Source organism: Phasianus colchicus, chromosome 3, assembly GCF_987193195.1.
Source record: "Phasianus colchicus chromosome 3, bPhaCol1.hap1.1, whole genome shotgun sequence".
In the NCBI taxonomy this organism is placed as follows: Eukaryota; Metazoa; Chordata; class Aves; order Galliformes; family Phasianidae; genus Phasianus; species Phasianus colchicus.
Window position 1 is genome coordinate 55,986,482 of NC_143438.1, and position 17,300 is coordinate 56,003,781.

General features: G+C 35.3%; 1 protein-coding gene across 8 annotated transcripts in view; it reads right to left on the reverse strand.

Annotated features, from left to right (window-relative positions):
- Positions 1-17,300, reverse strand: part of RB1CC1 (RB1 inducible coiled-coil 1) — a 73,141-nt gene that overhangs the window by 6,755 nt on the left and 49,086 nt on the right. For 7 of the 8 annotated variants that reach the window (XM_090137585.1, XM_031612928.2, XM_031612926.2 and 4 more), the window contains 6 exons: positions 13,391-15,306; positions 10,040-10,199; positions 7,835-7,943; positions 7,478-7,718; positions 4,070-4,121; positions 2,997-3,044 (listed from right to left, as the gene is read on the reverse strand). In XM_090137585.1, the coding sequence (XP_089993711.1) occupies positions 2,997-3,044; positions 4,070-4,121; positions 7,478-7,718; positions 7,835-7,943; positions 10,040-10,199; positions 13,391-15,306 (2,526 nt within the window). Of the gene's footprint in view, positions 1-27; positions 2,090-2,996; positions 3,045-4,069; positions 4,122-7,477; positions 7,719-7,834; positions 7,944-10,039; positions 10,200-13,390; positions 15,307-17,300 lie in introns of those variants that run through there. The other variant, XM_031612929.2, reaches the window with a different exon arrangement.

Here is a 17,300-nt window from a genome sequence, read left to right on the forward strand (position 1 = left end):
TTACAAAAAAACAAAAAAGAAAAGCCATAAAGAACTGGCAAGCTGTGATGAAGCATAAATTTAAGGTAACTATATGGTTAAGACAAATTACTCATTATAGGTTTCAAAGCCTGTTTGTTCTTGCAGATCAGTTCACCTAAAAAATCTGCATACATTTCTGCTGTTTTGTTCTGTAGCAGATTTTTTTTTTGTTAATAACTACCTTTGATTACAGAACAGCTGATATTTCCTTTATTATTTAACAAGGAGAAGAGCTTTCCAGAACAGTGTTACTAAAGATATTTTCTGAGTATACAGAAGTGTAGCTATGCACTCTAACATAGATGCCTTTGGCATTCTAAGGAATCAGAAGGTGATACACTGAAATTTAAACTACTTTACTGCAAATAAACTCCAGACATTGAACTCAATATGCGGTCTTTGTTTTACTGAGGGCTGTCACACAATCTGAAGTTTACTGCGCTAAATTAAGTGAGCATCCCCGGAAAAAGACTGTGGTCAAATGTACTAAAACAAAGCAAAAGCAAAAATCTGCAAGTTTTTTGCATGTAATTCTCATCTCCTATATATACAATAAGTCTTGATATCATCTTGAAGCCTATTCACAGATTACTTTCTTCATTTCAAAATACCCTTTTTAACTTTAAGACTATTAGTTCAGACTGAACACAGCCCCACATAAAAAGCTCTTGACTTTTAATGACCCTTTCAGAAGTTTTCTTTACGCATTCCAACTCCAGATTTTCTTTTTTAGATATTTTACTCATTCATATCGTACTTTTTTTTTTAATTATTAAGAAACACCGTAGCTAACATGGAAGTTAGCAACTACATATAACTTGTTCATAGACTTGCTTTAGACTTCGTGGAATAGCTTGGGCTGGAAGGGTCCTTAAAGTCCATCCAGTTCCAACCCCCATTCGTGGGCAGGGCTGCCCCCAAAAGACTCAGGCTGCCCAGGACCGGCCCCATCCAGCTTGTCCCTGAACACCTCCAGAGATGGGGCACCCAGAGCTTTTCTGGGCAGCCTGTGCCTCACCACCCCTCTAAGTACAGATTTTTTTTTCCTAACATCTAACCTATATTTCCCCTCTTTTATTATAATCATTCATTTTAACTGCACCAGTTTCCATCTCATCCTGCTTACTTCCTTGCTATATACATTACTGCAGAGTTCTTTTTACTCTTAACATCTGAAGTTTTTATTTAAAAAAAATTGGACTAAGCATTAAATGTAATTTAAAACACAAGCCAGCTCGATTTCTGTTTTTTATTCATTTCTAAGAAACACAGAACATTATCTCCATTAGAACTTGTTACAACTTGAGAATATTCTATGCCTAGTGTACTAATATAGCCTAATAAACAAAAAGTTCCTTTTCTCAGTACTCAAAAGAAATGCTTTAACCACATCCCTGTCATTAAAAGCTCCATTTTCTTCTTTATTGCTTACAAAGATGACTCGCACATTTTTCTACAAAATCTAACAGGTTAAAAAGGGTTTTTTTCTGTAGAAAATTGTCTGGGTTCCTTATTTGAAGTAGATAAATATAAATATTTATAAGTTAATGCTTATCTAAACTTCAAAAGTGTATGGTAAAGCGGGTAGGAAAAAAGAGGAAGAGGAGACTATAAAATACTTTATTTACAAAACAGCTGAGTTACATATAAGGAATTGAAAGTATATGTTTTCATGTCCATTTGATTTTGAAAATGATTCTGAATTGTTTTATACATCAGTAAGTTGCTAATTTCCCCCCCACAGCTTGTTATTAATTACAGTAACAATAACACCTTCAATTTAATTTTATTCTGGTAAGAGAAGAGCTCCAGAATTTAATTCAGAATATCTACACGGAGGCTTGGCAGACTGTTCACCGTGTTTCAGAATATGAAGTATGCTGTAAAAGGTGTTGCAATCTTTTATGACCTTTGCTAGCAATGTGATTAAGGACAGGTTTTAACATGGAATGGAAAGATTTTGGAAAAAAAAAAAAGCAATTTCATACTTGAATATGTAACAGAAATAAGTTCTAAAGCAAATTTCAATCTTATCCCAAACAGAAGACTGTCAGGGTCTCCAACTTAACTGGAAAAAAAATATTCTTACTATGAAATGCAACTTCACCCAAGAACTAAGGTACCAGTTCCTAGTAAATTACTAGATACCATTTGTCACTTTAAGGAAATGGGAGATATCCGTGGCCAGTCCAACCAGTACACTGCTAAGAAAAACATCTGTTTCCCCATATGCAAAGTAATTTATTTTTTTGAAGCTTAAGGTTGAGACCTGTTATCAAAGCTAAGTTGTGGGTAAATAAATAGAGAAGGATTCATAGCTCATGAATTAAAATAACTGTCAGCATACTCACTATTCTTCCTTAGGCACTGACTTCAGCGTTAAAAATGATTACTTGAGTATTTTCAGTAGCTAAGCAGAATTGAAGTTTCACACTTGACAAAAATACAACTGCAAGTCAAAGGGCCTCAGAATATTCTGAATGCTTTATTAGGATAATTACATTTTTGGCTTGTAACTTAGAAATACTTTTATCAGAAAGGTGACAGACAATAGCATTGATTTTAACATGCTGCATCCATATTCTTAAAATTGAAGAAACCTCCAAAATGCTAACTTCAAGAAACAATTTCCCAAAAATAATCTCTAAGTTAGCTAGCACTCCTTATATACAGTCATTTATACAGTCTTGTAAACTGACTTTTGATCTACTCTACTTGAAAAACCTGAGCCACAGTGCCACTGGAATTTACTCCTCCCACATCTAGTACGGATAGTCTGTTCTCTTTTGGAAGAGGTCTCTCCAATCTTATTCATTGTTTACATAAGAAAACTGTTAAATTGAGTTAACTCTGAAAGATTATCAGATCATCAGTTTGCCATTGCATTAAAAACACATTCATACATTTTAAGAAGTTTAATATTTGTGATTTTTTTAAAATTTTTAAGGCAGTTAAAACATGTGTTGTACACTTACCAATCTTTGATTTAATCTCTTATTCTCCTCTTCTTTCAACTGCAAAGTCTGAGAGAAAAACTTACCTGATTAGTTAATTAATACAACTTATACAGTATAAACATCTTAAATAGTGTTAATATGACCAAAGACAGAATTCTTGTACAATACACATACCATAGTTATAAAATAGAATCAAAATATAATTCAAAGACCTATACAAAGTTTGAAGGACAGTAATATCCACTGCTACACCAAGTGCTAAATTATGTTCATCTGCACAGTTTTTCTCCTTAACTTGAAAAATATTTCGCTGATAGAAGAGCAACAGAAAATTAATTTATTACTATTTGTAGCTGCCAGATACAAACCACGACAAATCACTTACAAACAGATGACAGAATCAAACATGCAAGTGCTAATAGTTAGAAACATCCAGTCATTATATGGTTCAATATTCAATTTCTCCTGCTAATCTCAGACTTCAAGAGAACCTATAAACCTGAAAGCTAAGAACTGAAACTTAGGGGGTGGGAGAGGTGGAAGCAGGGGCATTAAGTATAAACTTAAAATCCCAGCCTCCACATTAGTTAAATACTTAATGTAAGAGCACAACAATAACTTCAGAATATTTATAACATAACACTTTTAAAACAGTTGTTATTTTGCTTCTTAAAAAAGCAAAATTGTCAAGGCTATAATGCATCTCAGTCAGAACTAAAATGACCGAAGTCTAAGATATCTGTTTCTCAAAGATACAAGTAAATCAATCTTTGTTCCTGACAAATTAGTTCAGATGCTTTGATTTGAAAAAGTTGTGGTTCTTTTTTCCCCACCCGGTGAAGAATTCCCTAGATTAATGACCTGTCACTTATAAAAGTATTACACCTGATGCATTTGTACGGAAGTTCACATGAATAAGGTGAATTAAGCTAGCCCTAGTATAAATAGAGTGCACTAATACCCATTTTGAATGGCTTCAGTTACACTGAAATTAGTACAACAAAAAAACAAATATGCTATATTGCACTAGAGTACATAACCAATATATTTACAATAATTAGCTGCAACATTTAATCTGACAATCTACTCACTCTTTCTAACAACATGATCCTCTGTTTTTCTTCAGACATGTGGATGTTTTCACTAAAATAGAAAGAAGACAACAGGTATGTTAAAACTAATCCCCTACAAAAACGTTTCTTTTTCTTTCCCCTTCTCACTCACTCACAGATGAATGCCATCATTCTGCTAGCAGAATGGAATTCACGGAATACTTTGGACCCTAGCATTCTATCTTATGTAGACAAGGCATATATTCAGGAAAAGAAAGGATCAGGAAAGTAGCAAATAAGAGGGAGGAAAAAAATAAAAATGCAGTGCAGAAAGGTACCTTAGGAATCAGGACTGACAGAATCTTATTTATGTATTCCAAAATAGCTTTCTTTTTCAACCCAGTGAATTTTCAGCCATTGATAAATAACTTACAAAGTTGCATAGAGTCATTTCTGCGTATTTTGCGTTATTTTCAAAATGTTAGCATGAAAACTACAGATCTAAGGCCTTCGGCTGCTAACCTTTGATATTGCAGTTCAGCTTCACAATGCTCTATTTCCCTAATCTTGTCAGTTTAAATGCTCTGTGTTTTGGAAATTCCAGGTAGAGAAAGACCAATATGAATACTGTGTTGCCAACTGTGCATATCTGTGTCCATCTGTGAGATAAAAAGCAGTTGGACACAAGATAACCTAACAACTTAATTAGAAGTTCCCTAAGAACACAGAGTAATTCCTTTTACTTTTAAATTGTATTTTGAAAGGCAGATTACTAGGAACCTACCTTGTGAAGCCCAACTTGATTTGGTTGGGAAAGGAAAACAGACACATTTTTGAACTGATAGTACATTCATCTAGTCTGACAAGACATGCTATAAAACCAAGCAAAATACCAAGTAGAACTAAAAGATCAAGAGACATTTTTGTTATTATTTTGTATTGTGCTTTTAAACTGTTTATTGTCCTCACTTGAAAAAAAGTCCTAATGGATCAACTGGAACAGACCTTCATGTTGAATTTCAGCCCTTCTTCCTATTCATACCAAAGTGTTCTGACCCTCCAGAGGAACTGCTGCCTCTGTAGCTTCTCTAACACAGTTTGGAGGACACAGGGAGCTCAGGACTGTCCACAGAGCAGCTCAGAGGACAACAGTCCCAAACCTGCCATCTTCCTTCCTCAGGGCTTTCCCTGGAGGCTGCAGGGAGCTGAAGCTCACCCACTGGACTCCTGTCATCTCAGTGCAGCAGCACAGAGAATGCCAGTCCCAGTCCTGCTGCCTTCTTCCTCAGGGCTCAGCTGGAGGTCACAGGGAGCTCAGGACCATCTACTGGACTCCCCCTGTTGTTCCAGCATAGCAGCTCAGAGGACACCAGTCCCAGTCCTTCCATTTTCCACAGAGCTTGGGAAAGAAGAGGTAAGAAGTCTTGGGGAAGTATGAGGATGGTGGACAGGCAAGGAAGGGTGACAGTGAGCAGCAACTAGCACAAGGGCTCTCTGGCAGATGTTGACATTTCAATGCAGAGATGGAAAGACAGAACCCCCGGTGCACCACCAATAGATGTGGTGATGTCTCCAGGCAAGCCTGATGTTATAGCAATTGTCTTGCCCTGGTAGAGGTGGATCTACCTCCATTGGTTCTCCTTCTGGAATGCTGTTCCCTGAAGCTTCTTCAGTGGAAGACAATCCATCCTCCCCCACAAAAGTTCCCACCCTGAGTGAAAATGCTCTCTCTCAATTGCTTCTTAGGAAAAGGTAATCAGGATGCAAGTCAGTTAGCAAGTGGTGCTCTGCTGTCAGAGTCCCACATTTATAGCAGTTGTGAGGGAGGTGGCTCGTGGCATCATAAAGCCATGGTGGTGTGATTCTAAGAATGTTCCGTGACAACAAAAACATGACTGGGCTGGGCAAGGGAAGGCCTGAGAGTTGCCCTGGCTGCCACTAGCAGGATCCTGCAGGGCCCCATTTTTGAACTAGTTGTCTGTAATGTTTTCCATGAATGACTCCAACAAAGATCTGGAAGTTATATTAAGTACATTTGTGGACAATGATAAATTGGAAAGAGTGTTGACTCCCTTGAGTGGAGAGGCCTTGCACAAAGATCTTGATAAATCTGAAGGTGGTCACCATTTGCATGATGACCAAGTGCTGGATTCTGCACCTGGGATGGGGCAAACTACAGACAAGGTTCTGGTGAGCAGCCCCAGAAAAGGGATCTGGGGTACTGGTTGGCAGCAAGTTGACTGCAAGTTGTCAGCAGTGCTCCCTGGCAGCCAAGAGGACCAACTGTACCCTGGGATACCAGGCACAGCACTGCCAGCCAGGTGAGGGGAGAGATTGTCACCTCTGCTTTGCATAGCCTCACCTCAATTTCTGTGAGCAGTTTGGTTGCCATAATATAAGAAGGACATAAAACTATTACAGAGCATCTAAAGGAGGACTGCAAGATGGGGAATGGTTTGGAGGGCAAAAATAAAGCCCTCCAGACCACTGGTACAGTACCAGTAAGTACAGAATATACAGGACAAATAAGTACAGAATATAGTGAAGCTGATCACTGCAATAGAACTTCATGGAGTTCCCTTTAATGTCTTAATTCAGTATTTCAAACATAGCCATGGCTAGCTATTGACTAGCCTCTGAAAATTGTGATAAACAGTGAAATGTGAGCAATATTTACTAAAAGCTATTTCAATGTTGTAATACCAGTGTACAACAGAACCAGACATCACAGAATCAATTTTATGTACTTAAAAGTAAACCTTTCATGCAAGTTGCTTGCCCTTGGTATTTCCCCTTAAGTATGGATTTAAAATATTGCAGAGTTGTTCTTTCCTAGTCCTATTACTACCTACAAATAAGTGTCCTAATACTGATGATTCAGAGGTTATAAAAATAAAAAGATGCTGAATATCTGTCCTCCTCTCCAATAAAACAAAACATCAACCCATGAAGGCTACTCAGTCTCATTCTTTTCTTTTTCTTAATTTGGAGTATTTAGCCTAATTTTATTAAGCACTTCCCACTTACTAAGAAGCATAATTACACTATCTACAGCAGTCACATAAACAAGCAATCACAAATTTTTCTGTTTTATATGAGAATCAGCCACTGTTCAAAAGCTATGCTAATAACATAACCACCTAACTCACCCCAGGACCCTGTTATAATTGCTCTTGTTCCACTTTTCTTATTTTTCACATACGTAAACATATTTCTTCACCTTTTAATCAAGTTTCACCTTGAAGCTGCCTACATCTAAGTTATGAAAACCAAGCATTTCTGATAATTGTGATGCCACAATTGTGTGTGTATTATAGAAGGAATAATTTTAGCAAGAATGTCAAAAGGCAGAGGGAGTGTTAAATAAACTCATCTGTACTCCAGAATGTCCAGCAGCATCTAAAAGAGTACGATCTGTCTATTTCTACTACAATGCCCCATACTTACTGCACAGCCATCATACTGGTTTCCATGGTAGAGTCCATCCTCCCTTCAGGTGCAATGTCAGAAGCCAATCTCTCTGTATCAGTGGGAACATCATCTGCACAGGCTCCACAAGCTTCTGAAGTTGCTGCTAAGTAGGTTGACGGAGAAAGATTACTACTTCTCAGCTTACTGACTTCTTCTTCAAGCTTTTTCTTTTCTTCAAGTAAACGAGCTCGATCTTCAGAAAGTGTTTCAATCAAATCTGTGACACAAGTAAATAAAAATTCCTGTAATAATAGCAGTACTAAGGAATAAAGCCAAAGAAGCAAATGGAATTATCCTATTAGAAAAGACAAATTTCTGCAGAAGTTAGCTTACCCTTATCTTTTTCTTGCTGTTCTGTTAGCATTTTTAATTTGTCACTAAGATCATTAATTATATTTTCTTTCTTCATTTTTTCTCTTGCTAGAACAGTGTTAAAGTTGGTCTGAAAACAGAAAGAAGTACTACTGAAATATGAAGTGTACATTATAAACAGAATGCAAACAATATCACTAAAACAAAGGAAGTACAAAAATATTACATGTGTTTTTTTAGATTATAATTAAACAAGGAAATAAGCTTGTTTGCAAACTCTTTTGAACACGTTGTTGGATAGTTCCTTTTGAGGATTCTCTGAACCAGCCTCTATTTTCCTCTCAAATTTTCTCTCACATCCCATCATTCCCATGTCCATAACATGCCATACAATTCTAAACAGTCATTAAAAGAATATTGACTTTTTAACACGTTTTATATTCCAATTCATGTATTAGTTGCATGTTCTTTTAAATTAAAATGCTCTTTTTGGGATTAAATGAGTTATTACGACAAAGCTACACTGCATCAAGATATATAATATGGAAGACAAATGTAATTATTAATAGAACAATATACTAAAATCTGCATTAAAATAGCTTTCAAGTTATGCAGTTATTCCTCACTGAAGAATTCATTAATGCAGAAGTTATACAGGAATCATGGTGAATTATCTTGAATTATTGAATATAAAGAACACTACATGCTTCTGTGTCAGCCTGACAGATCTTTCTACTTCTTGAATCCTTCTAGAAGTATTATGCACTCACCATTACAACTTTTGAGGTTATGGCGATGAAACAGGCAAAAATCTATGAACAACCGCCTATGAAGAGGACATTTTAAGCTACAATTTCACTTCTTCAGGGAATTTAAGAGCCAGGCATGATCTCGGCTAGCTTTAGATTCTCTACGCCTATAAACATGCCTATTCTTCTGTCTTAAACCACAAGCTACTTGGACAGTTATAAACTCTATATAGTGCATAGCAGACTCTGGTAAATGTGTGCATAAGAAAACCAACACAATATGCCAAAAGCACAAGTAACATCTCAAAGGGACAAAAATTACAAGTGTGTTAAATACCCAGAATATTCAGCAATCAGCAGCAACAGTTCTGTAAATCTTTAGCACTGACTGATTCAGGAATGTTTGCTTTTTAATAGATTCTGTACTCCATCAGAATCTGCTGTCAATGCTTCTGAACCTTCCCTAGTGTACTCTATACCACGAATGAAGATTACTGGATGAAAAAAAAATGGCATACCAAGACCAATTCTGATAGAAAAATAAATATTACGGTTGTCTATGTAATCTATAAAATATTCCTATTAGATTAACTACAGAAGGCTCTCTTCAGTATTCATGTCTGCACTCCAGAACTTTCAGAACTACTTCTATATTTATAACTGCCTATGATATTCTGCTCTCTGCACCAAGTAAATTGCAGCATTCATTTCACCAAGCTGGTTGATTACTCACTGTCTCTCTGTCCTTATTTGATCCTGCTATAGCTAAAGTAGAGGTACTTAGAACAGAAAATCCTTTCTTAGTATTTAAATACAACAAAGCTGTAGATAATAGCTGTTACTTAGAGATTTAACTTTAGAAGTGAATGTTCACCTACAAAATTTGAGATTCAATGTTTAAAGAAAAAATGAGCCAGCAAAGATACTGCAGTAAGTAATTCAGTGCAGCAATAATTCATCCAGTGTAGTGTGAGTTTGTATCGAGGTGAGGAGTACAGAGAAATGTTTAATCTGAGTTAGAAAGAAGAAAAACATCACATTTGCACTGAACCTAAAGACCCATCTGCCCAGGCTAATAAAGTCTAAAAGGCACTAAGAAGGATGCCAAATCAATTAGTATTTCTAAGCATTAAATTTGCATTGCCCAAAAATAATACCATTAACTTAAACTATACTTAAGCAACATCTTTCTGGAGTTCATAAGATTAACAGCTAGAACTTAGAGCACTAACATAACAACACAAGTAAAACTATCAAAATAAAAAATGAATGTGGATTGCTTACTTCACAAACAGTTAAGCAAAAAGAAAAGTCATAAGCATGTTGAATTCCATTGGCATACCATATCCTGACTCTAGATAACGCAAATTCAGAATGCACAAGTGTTACACGGCAAAAAAAGTCCATAACTTACAAACAGGAAAAGAACAAACACATCCTTCTCAGGGGAAGAAGAGTAATGAAGAATCAGCTTTACCTGCTGTTCTGCAGTTAGAGATGTTCTAATGTTCTGCATTTCTTCATTCTTTCTTCTTTCTTGTTCTTCAAGCTGCTCCAAGAATTTCATTTTTTCTTCCTGAAGCTTTTCTTGAAGTTCAGCAACCAAGCTTGATTCAGCAGATGATTCAGTGGGAGGACTTAAAAGAAAATGTTTAGGCTTTAAATTCATTGTATATATAAGTCCCAGACTATATGAAATAAGTAAACACACAAGTCAGAAGTTAGTTTTGGGACATTTTTTCAGAAATATTTAGTGAATATTGTATTCAAATTAAGTCATTCCTACTCTTCAATTTTATTTTTAAACACATGCACCTCACCAAATTCTTATTCTTGGCCATTCTGTTTTCTCGTGACCATTAGCATGTCTATACTGTTAAAATCTGCTTGAGGGGGGAAGACATGTTTTTACTATTTGAATAGATGGAATGCAAAGCAGAAGAACAAGAAACAATGACAGGCCAAATCCCTGAAGATTTTTACTGTGTCAAAGGGTAATGCCTCCAGAACACTTAAAAAAAGTAAGCAATTCAACAATAAGAAATCCAGATGTAAAAGAATACTGTGGGTTGCAGAATCTAGAGATCAGCAGTAATGATCAGAAAGAAAAGCATTAATTGTCACTCAAGCATGAAGAATAAGAACCTTAAGTGGCTTTTGAAGCAGATGATCTTACATGGATAAAATATTTTCTAATCATTGATTTCAAAGCACTACCTATCCTTTTCCATGGTCTGGCATGAATTATCATAAAGCATCCCTTTATAAAGTACTGGAACAGACAAATCCCTTCATTGAGCAACTTTTGTTAAAACCTGCACTATTTGAAATTCTCATTCTTCTATTTTGTGCTGGATTGAACTTCAATTTATTTATAAATAAAGTCTAGCCATGAGAGTGTGTGCGTGATGAGCATTATGACCCAATGCAATAAAGTTTCTCTATATGGAGAAGCTTCACCACTAATTGTAGTCTTATGAACTGGCTGGAAAATACCAAGGCTGGAAGATACCAACTTCTAACTTAGTTCACAAAGCAGTCCTATCATACTCTTTGTTTGTTTGTTTGTTTCCCCCAAGTATTATAAATCAAGTTAACCAAACTGCTTAATGACAATCATTACAAAAATTGCATCGTTCAACTAATCTCCATTAATCCCAGTTCAGCACAGTACACACTATGTATGTAAGATCACGTAGAAGAGTTACAAATGGGTTATAGTTCTATTACCTTTCCTAATCCTGATAACTTCCAGGCACTTAATAACCAAAACACACATTTTCATATATTGGTAATGCACAGGTAACATACAAGTTCAAAAATGAAACTCCTGATACCAGCAAAATATTCAGGTCAAATTTAACAACTTAAGTCATTGCCAGTGCCTTCTGGAATGTTAACGTAACAGTGATCTTGCAGAAAAGGACATTTATGTGACGAACAAAAGTTTCTTTCTAACATTACAAATTAACTTCTAAGCAACAATTCAGAGAGGATAACAAGTCAACTGCAGTTACTGACGTAACTTAAGCTTTTAGGAACTCAAAAAAAACCAAACAGCTAGACAGTGACTTTGAAATAGTAAGACAGATCTACATAACATATGCCTTCTGGAGATGAAACACATCCTAGAAAAAAAGCAACATAACAGCAGATAAAAGGCACAAAGCGAAGCCTAAGGAGGCAATACATATTTTAACATCGCACTTCAAAAATAAAAACTACTTGACAGAACTCGTAATTACTAATGCTTCATCAGACTGAAGCAGACAACATTTCTTTGAAATACATAGGTATCAGTTTTATTCAGTTTGAATAGAAATACACAGAGCTCTGCTCAGTTGTTAAAATTTAAATGCAGATGGTGGTTTTCTTGTTGCTGTGTGTTTTTTGTTTAAGTCTGCTACATCTCTTCCCTACTGAGTCACATTTTTAATCTTCTACAAATACTAATACAAAGACAAGCTTTGAATACAGCATTTGATGCTTTCCCCTCCTCATTCCACCATATTTTATTAAATTTAGAAAATATTTTAAGAAAGAGGTCTTAACTGTAATTCAATCACTGAATCTTAAATCAAGAAGTGTATCACTATTTCAACCATTTCTGCACAGAGATACATAAAATGTCGACACTGATACAACGTCAATGACAGATATGTTAGCATAGCAAAATCCTGAGGTAATGGAGATGATCTGGATATTTCAAGTGAAGTGGATGCTTATATTTCTCTTTCCACCACAGAAGTGAGTTGTGTGTACACTGGATCACAGGATTCTTTTTATAACCCCTCCCTCCATTCAACTTAGAAAAAAACACCATTACGTTGACATTTAAATATTAAATGTTAACTTAAATTTGTGTTCATGTTTTCACTGTTCTTTTTCTATCCATTCTATCATTTTTTCTATTTCAAATACTTGATAATATTGTACTGTACCAGAACAAAAAAAACCTTAGATATTGTACTAACAAGATTTAACCTTGGAGTTCTAAGACAATCCAAGAACATTAAAGACAAATTTGAGCATTTCAAAATAGAATATTGTTTTAGGCCACGGTCACAGAGAAAAATTCTAATATTTCCATTACACAATATCACAATTTACTCTGCAGACAGCATTATGAACTAGCAGACAGATTAGAAACAGGAAGTCAGGAGGCATAACTTGGCTTTTATGGGAAGGAATTTTTTTCCCCAGATTGGAAAAATATTGCAGAAATTAACAATGAAGAACAGTCATCCTATGATGCTCTTTAAAATGATATTGCCCAAATGTGTTTCATTATAAAGCTCAAACTGAAGACCCTGAAATATGTAACTATAGCAGTTAAAGTCAGTTGAAGTTCAGGTGGCTGTGGGACTGCCCTCAGCTGCTCATATATTCTCCTGCAGTTTTTCATGGCAACATTGGCATATCCATAACGGTATAGTCAATCAGTATGAGAACATTATCAACCTAAAAGTTAGGCACCACATGGTGTCACAGTACTAGTGCCAGAGCAAAGGATAGAACAGGAGAAAAGGGCTAAGAGCATCAAAAATTGAATTTCAGGCAATTGTAATAATATTCTTTCAGCATAGCATTACAAAACTGAAATATAAAAGCTTAGTTGTTGTCTGAAAATAATACTTAAAAGGCATCTGACAAACTGTGACTAACTACACACAGGAATATCACTACCTACAAAATGAAAGTAACTTGAATAAAAAAGATGCTATTACAAATATGTAGAAGTTTTACTTAATCTGGTGTATTTATGCTGCAATATGCAGTAATTACTTTAGAATACAAAGATAGCACAGCAACTTAATCCTTACAGTACCTCTGATTTACTTGCATCTCAAGTTGTTGTATTTTTTCCAAAAGCCCTTTTTCAGCAGCTTCCTTTTGTAATTCGAATTCTTTACAAGCAGTTTGTACAGCATCTTCTTTTTCAGAATTGAGTTTCTGAATCAGCAACTGCTTGTCTTGTTCTTGGTTAGATACTAACAGATCTTTCTCTTCCTTAAGTCTATGGATGATAGCTTCATATTTTTCCTGCTGCTCACAGAGTGCCATTTTTTCTGTTTTTTCCTTTTCTAGGGCATCCTTTTCCAACTCTAACTTACACTGCAGTTCTGTTATTTGATCCGAAAGTCTTTTTTCTGCTTCAGAAGTTTTTTGATGCAGAACCGTTACTTTGTTTAGTTCAGTTCTAAGCAAATTGGATTCTTCTTCATATCTGTCAACTAGCTCGGAAATGCATTGATCTTTCTCAATTGTCATTAAAGTTCTTAGTTCTGATAAGCCCACTTGATATTCATCACTGCTAACTTGTATCTTACTGTTTAATTTCTCTATCTCTTTTTTTAAGCTTTCAGTTTCCTTATCAATTTGAGATTTTAAGGTCTCTTGTTGCTGGTTTCGGCTTTCTTCCAAGAGAAGCTTCATTTCATCAGTTTCTGCTTCTTTCAGGGCAAGTTCAACTTCTAATTTGCACCTCAAATCAGACAGATCTGAAACTTTGAGTTTTAACTCTTCTACCTGTTGTTGTTTCTCCTGCACAATTGCTGCATGAGATTCCTGCATTTGTTCAAGTCTATGCTGGTTCTCTTTTTTTAATTGATCTAAACTGTCCTTGTGCTCAGCAAGCATCTTCTCAAATTCCTGTAAATGCCTGGCCTGAAGGTTGTTTTCCAGTTCTTTTAAATGGCTTTGTTCTAAACTCTGGAGTTCTGCCCTCAGGAGTTGTAGTTTTTCATCATTTTCAACATGAAGTTTTTTCAAGTCTTCGAGTACTATCTCTCGTGACTGTCTCAGTTTCTTAATTTCAGAATTCTGTGTCTCCATTTGGCATTCCAATTCATGTAGCTTCTGATCTTTTTCATTCTGAAGGGAAACTACAGCTTCCTTTTCATTTTTCACCATTGCAAATTCATCGTTCTTATTCTGAAGTACTTCTTCAAGGCCTAACAAGTCACCTTTTAACTTTACAATCTTTTTTTTGCTTTCCTCATCATCCTCCAGTAATTTATTAATTTTGGTTTCATATTCACTTTTCAAAGACTGCAGTTCTTTTTGATGTTTATCTTTTAGTGTTTTTTCAAGTGAAAGTTTTACCTTTTCAATAGTATTTACTATTTCTATAGAAGTGCATTTTAAAGAATTAGAAAAGTCACACTGTTCTTTTTGTACAAGTGTTCTAAAGTGACAAAGATCTTCTTTTATACCTCTTAGATGTACTTTTGAATCTTGAGCAATTACCCTACACTTCTCCACGCAAACACTACGAGAAGCATTTTCTACTGAAATGTCCTTTACGCAAGAACTTGTGTCTTGCATACGTCTACTGTCTATTGCATTGATAACTGAAGAGTAAAGAGATTCCACCATCATTTCAGGACTCTGTGGATCACTTATAACATTAGGAGAGACTGGATTTTCTTCTATTACAAATTCATTTACTGCTGACATAAAGTCAGATTCTGGACTTTCTGCTAATGAATCCAAGTCCAATGATCCTTGCTTGAGAGCTTGCTCCAGGTTTGGGTGGGCAATAGTTTCAAAATCAAATGTATGAGCATCAATGCTGTCTGGTGACAGTTCCTCTAGTGGAGCAGGGGGACACACAGGAGGACACAGGGGACCCTGAAGACTGAGTGATGGAGGAGTTCTTGAAGAGGTAGCAATTGTGGTTCCTGTTGTACTTTCCATCCTTGGTGTAGTAGCAGATTGTGGTGATGTTTGACTATTGGAGGCCTGCAAGTTAAAAAATGCAAAGCAAATATTTAAGATGATATGTAAAAGTCTTGGCAAATGTTTGAAACTGATTAAAAATTACCAGGCAAAAGTAAAATGAAGAAGTCAGTCTTATCTGTAAGGATGTCAAAATAACTAACTTAAAAATTCAACTAAAAATAGCAGAAATTGCAAATGGTACTTTTCTGAAAATTATTAGAAAATTCCTCACATACCTAACTATCAAGAGTCCATTTATATAAAAATTCTACAATATTTTGAAAGTAGTCAAAACGTAAGTTTAGATGATAACAAAAAAACTGAAGTAGTCAGAAATAGACATTCTTTGTTTATTGACAACCTATTAAATTTGTTTTTCCTAATGATTTTGTTAGTTAAATTACTTATTTTTTGCTAATACAGCTTTATAAACCAGGCTAATTCAGTCACTGATAATGAATATTAAATTAAGAAGGTTTACCAAAAATTTTAGTATAAAATATACAAAATTGTTGCCTTCTAACATGGTTATAAAAAATATTTAATGAGAATGTCTGCTTCTGAGATCAGTGAGTGAAAAGAATGTAAAAGAAGGTTAATACAACAAAGTGCACATTCTAAGTAAACATAACATTCTCACTTTTCAGAACTAAGGACATCACACTTTGTGTAGATTTATTCTTCCATGTTGCTTCTGACACTACCAATTTCTGTCATTTTGCCTAGAGACACTGGAACATCACCAGGTCTGATTCTGGAGCTCCAGATCATTCAGTCTTCAAATGAAACTGTAGGGTTTAGAATAACTATCCATAATCATTCCTGAGCAACAGTAGTTTGTAATTTAGCAAAAAAGGTTATACTTTTTAACCTTCACGGTGCTATTCCCAAGTAAAACTGACCAATCCCAATGGTTTTGATATTTTAAAGGCTAAAAACTTCCCTCACGCCTATCTTCCAATTCATTGGTATTAGATAATATGTTTAAATCATCATCTTTAATTCTTATTCAATACTGTTGAATTATGAATTATGAAGCAAGATTTCAAGCTCTGCATACACTACTGAGAAGTCTAAGTTCATGTACAGTCTTTGAAAATAAATCCTAGTAATCCAGAACATTTCAGAAGTGTAGATGCTTTTCTATACTGTTATGGAACACATACTTTAAGTGAATTCAGTTCAAGTTTGATTTATAGCTACAGCAGCTGTAGGCTATACAATCACCATGGAAGCCAAAAAGCAATATTCAGCCTCTGTATCCATAAAGGATATAACAGCATATAACAGCATGGAAGAGAAAGCAGTTTTCCTCAAGAAAGTTACAGTAAAATACACATGGTTAAAATACTTAAGAAGAATATTTGTGATGTGCAGGACAGAAAAACAGGAGCAGGACCATCAGGATTGCAAATCAAAGGAGATATTAAGATTTTAGAGTGGATAAGTTTTCTAAAAGATCTCAGGTGCACTGTCTCTAACAGTATAGCCCAACCATGTTCTTCCATTCTTCACCCCTGAAGGACTTATTTGATCTTATTAGTTTGAGAAATGAGACCATGATAAAAACAAAAGATGTTGTCAAGACTCATGAGAAAGTTTACAGTAGATGATTCACATGTGTTCAGTCTCAAATACTGGACATCATTCAGAACGGTGCTGTCTTTCAAAGAGCCAACACTTCCTCCAGCTACAGTAATAATAATCTTACTCATGTCTCTTTTCCAAAGAACACGTGCTGTCTCTCATGCTGTCTTTAGTCATCACAAATGAATACAAGTCATAAGAGACAACTTGAAGAGCAACGTTCCTTTTGTTAAAGGTATTATTAGTCCATATTTCAAAACCTGCCTTGAGATCAACTTGCTTTTTAGCTACAGAAATTTACAGAAGAACACGTTGAAAGATAAGGTACATGATGATAAATGGACTCAAATCATATGCTTTAAGCAACAAGCATTTAATACTGATAAACCAGAGTTTCAATTGTAATAAAAGCTAGCATCAGAGATGTC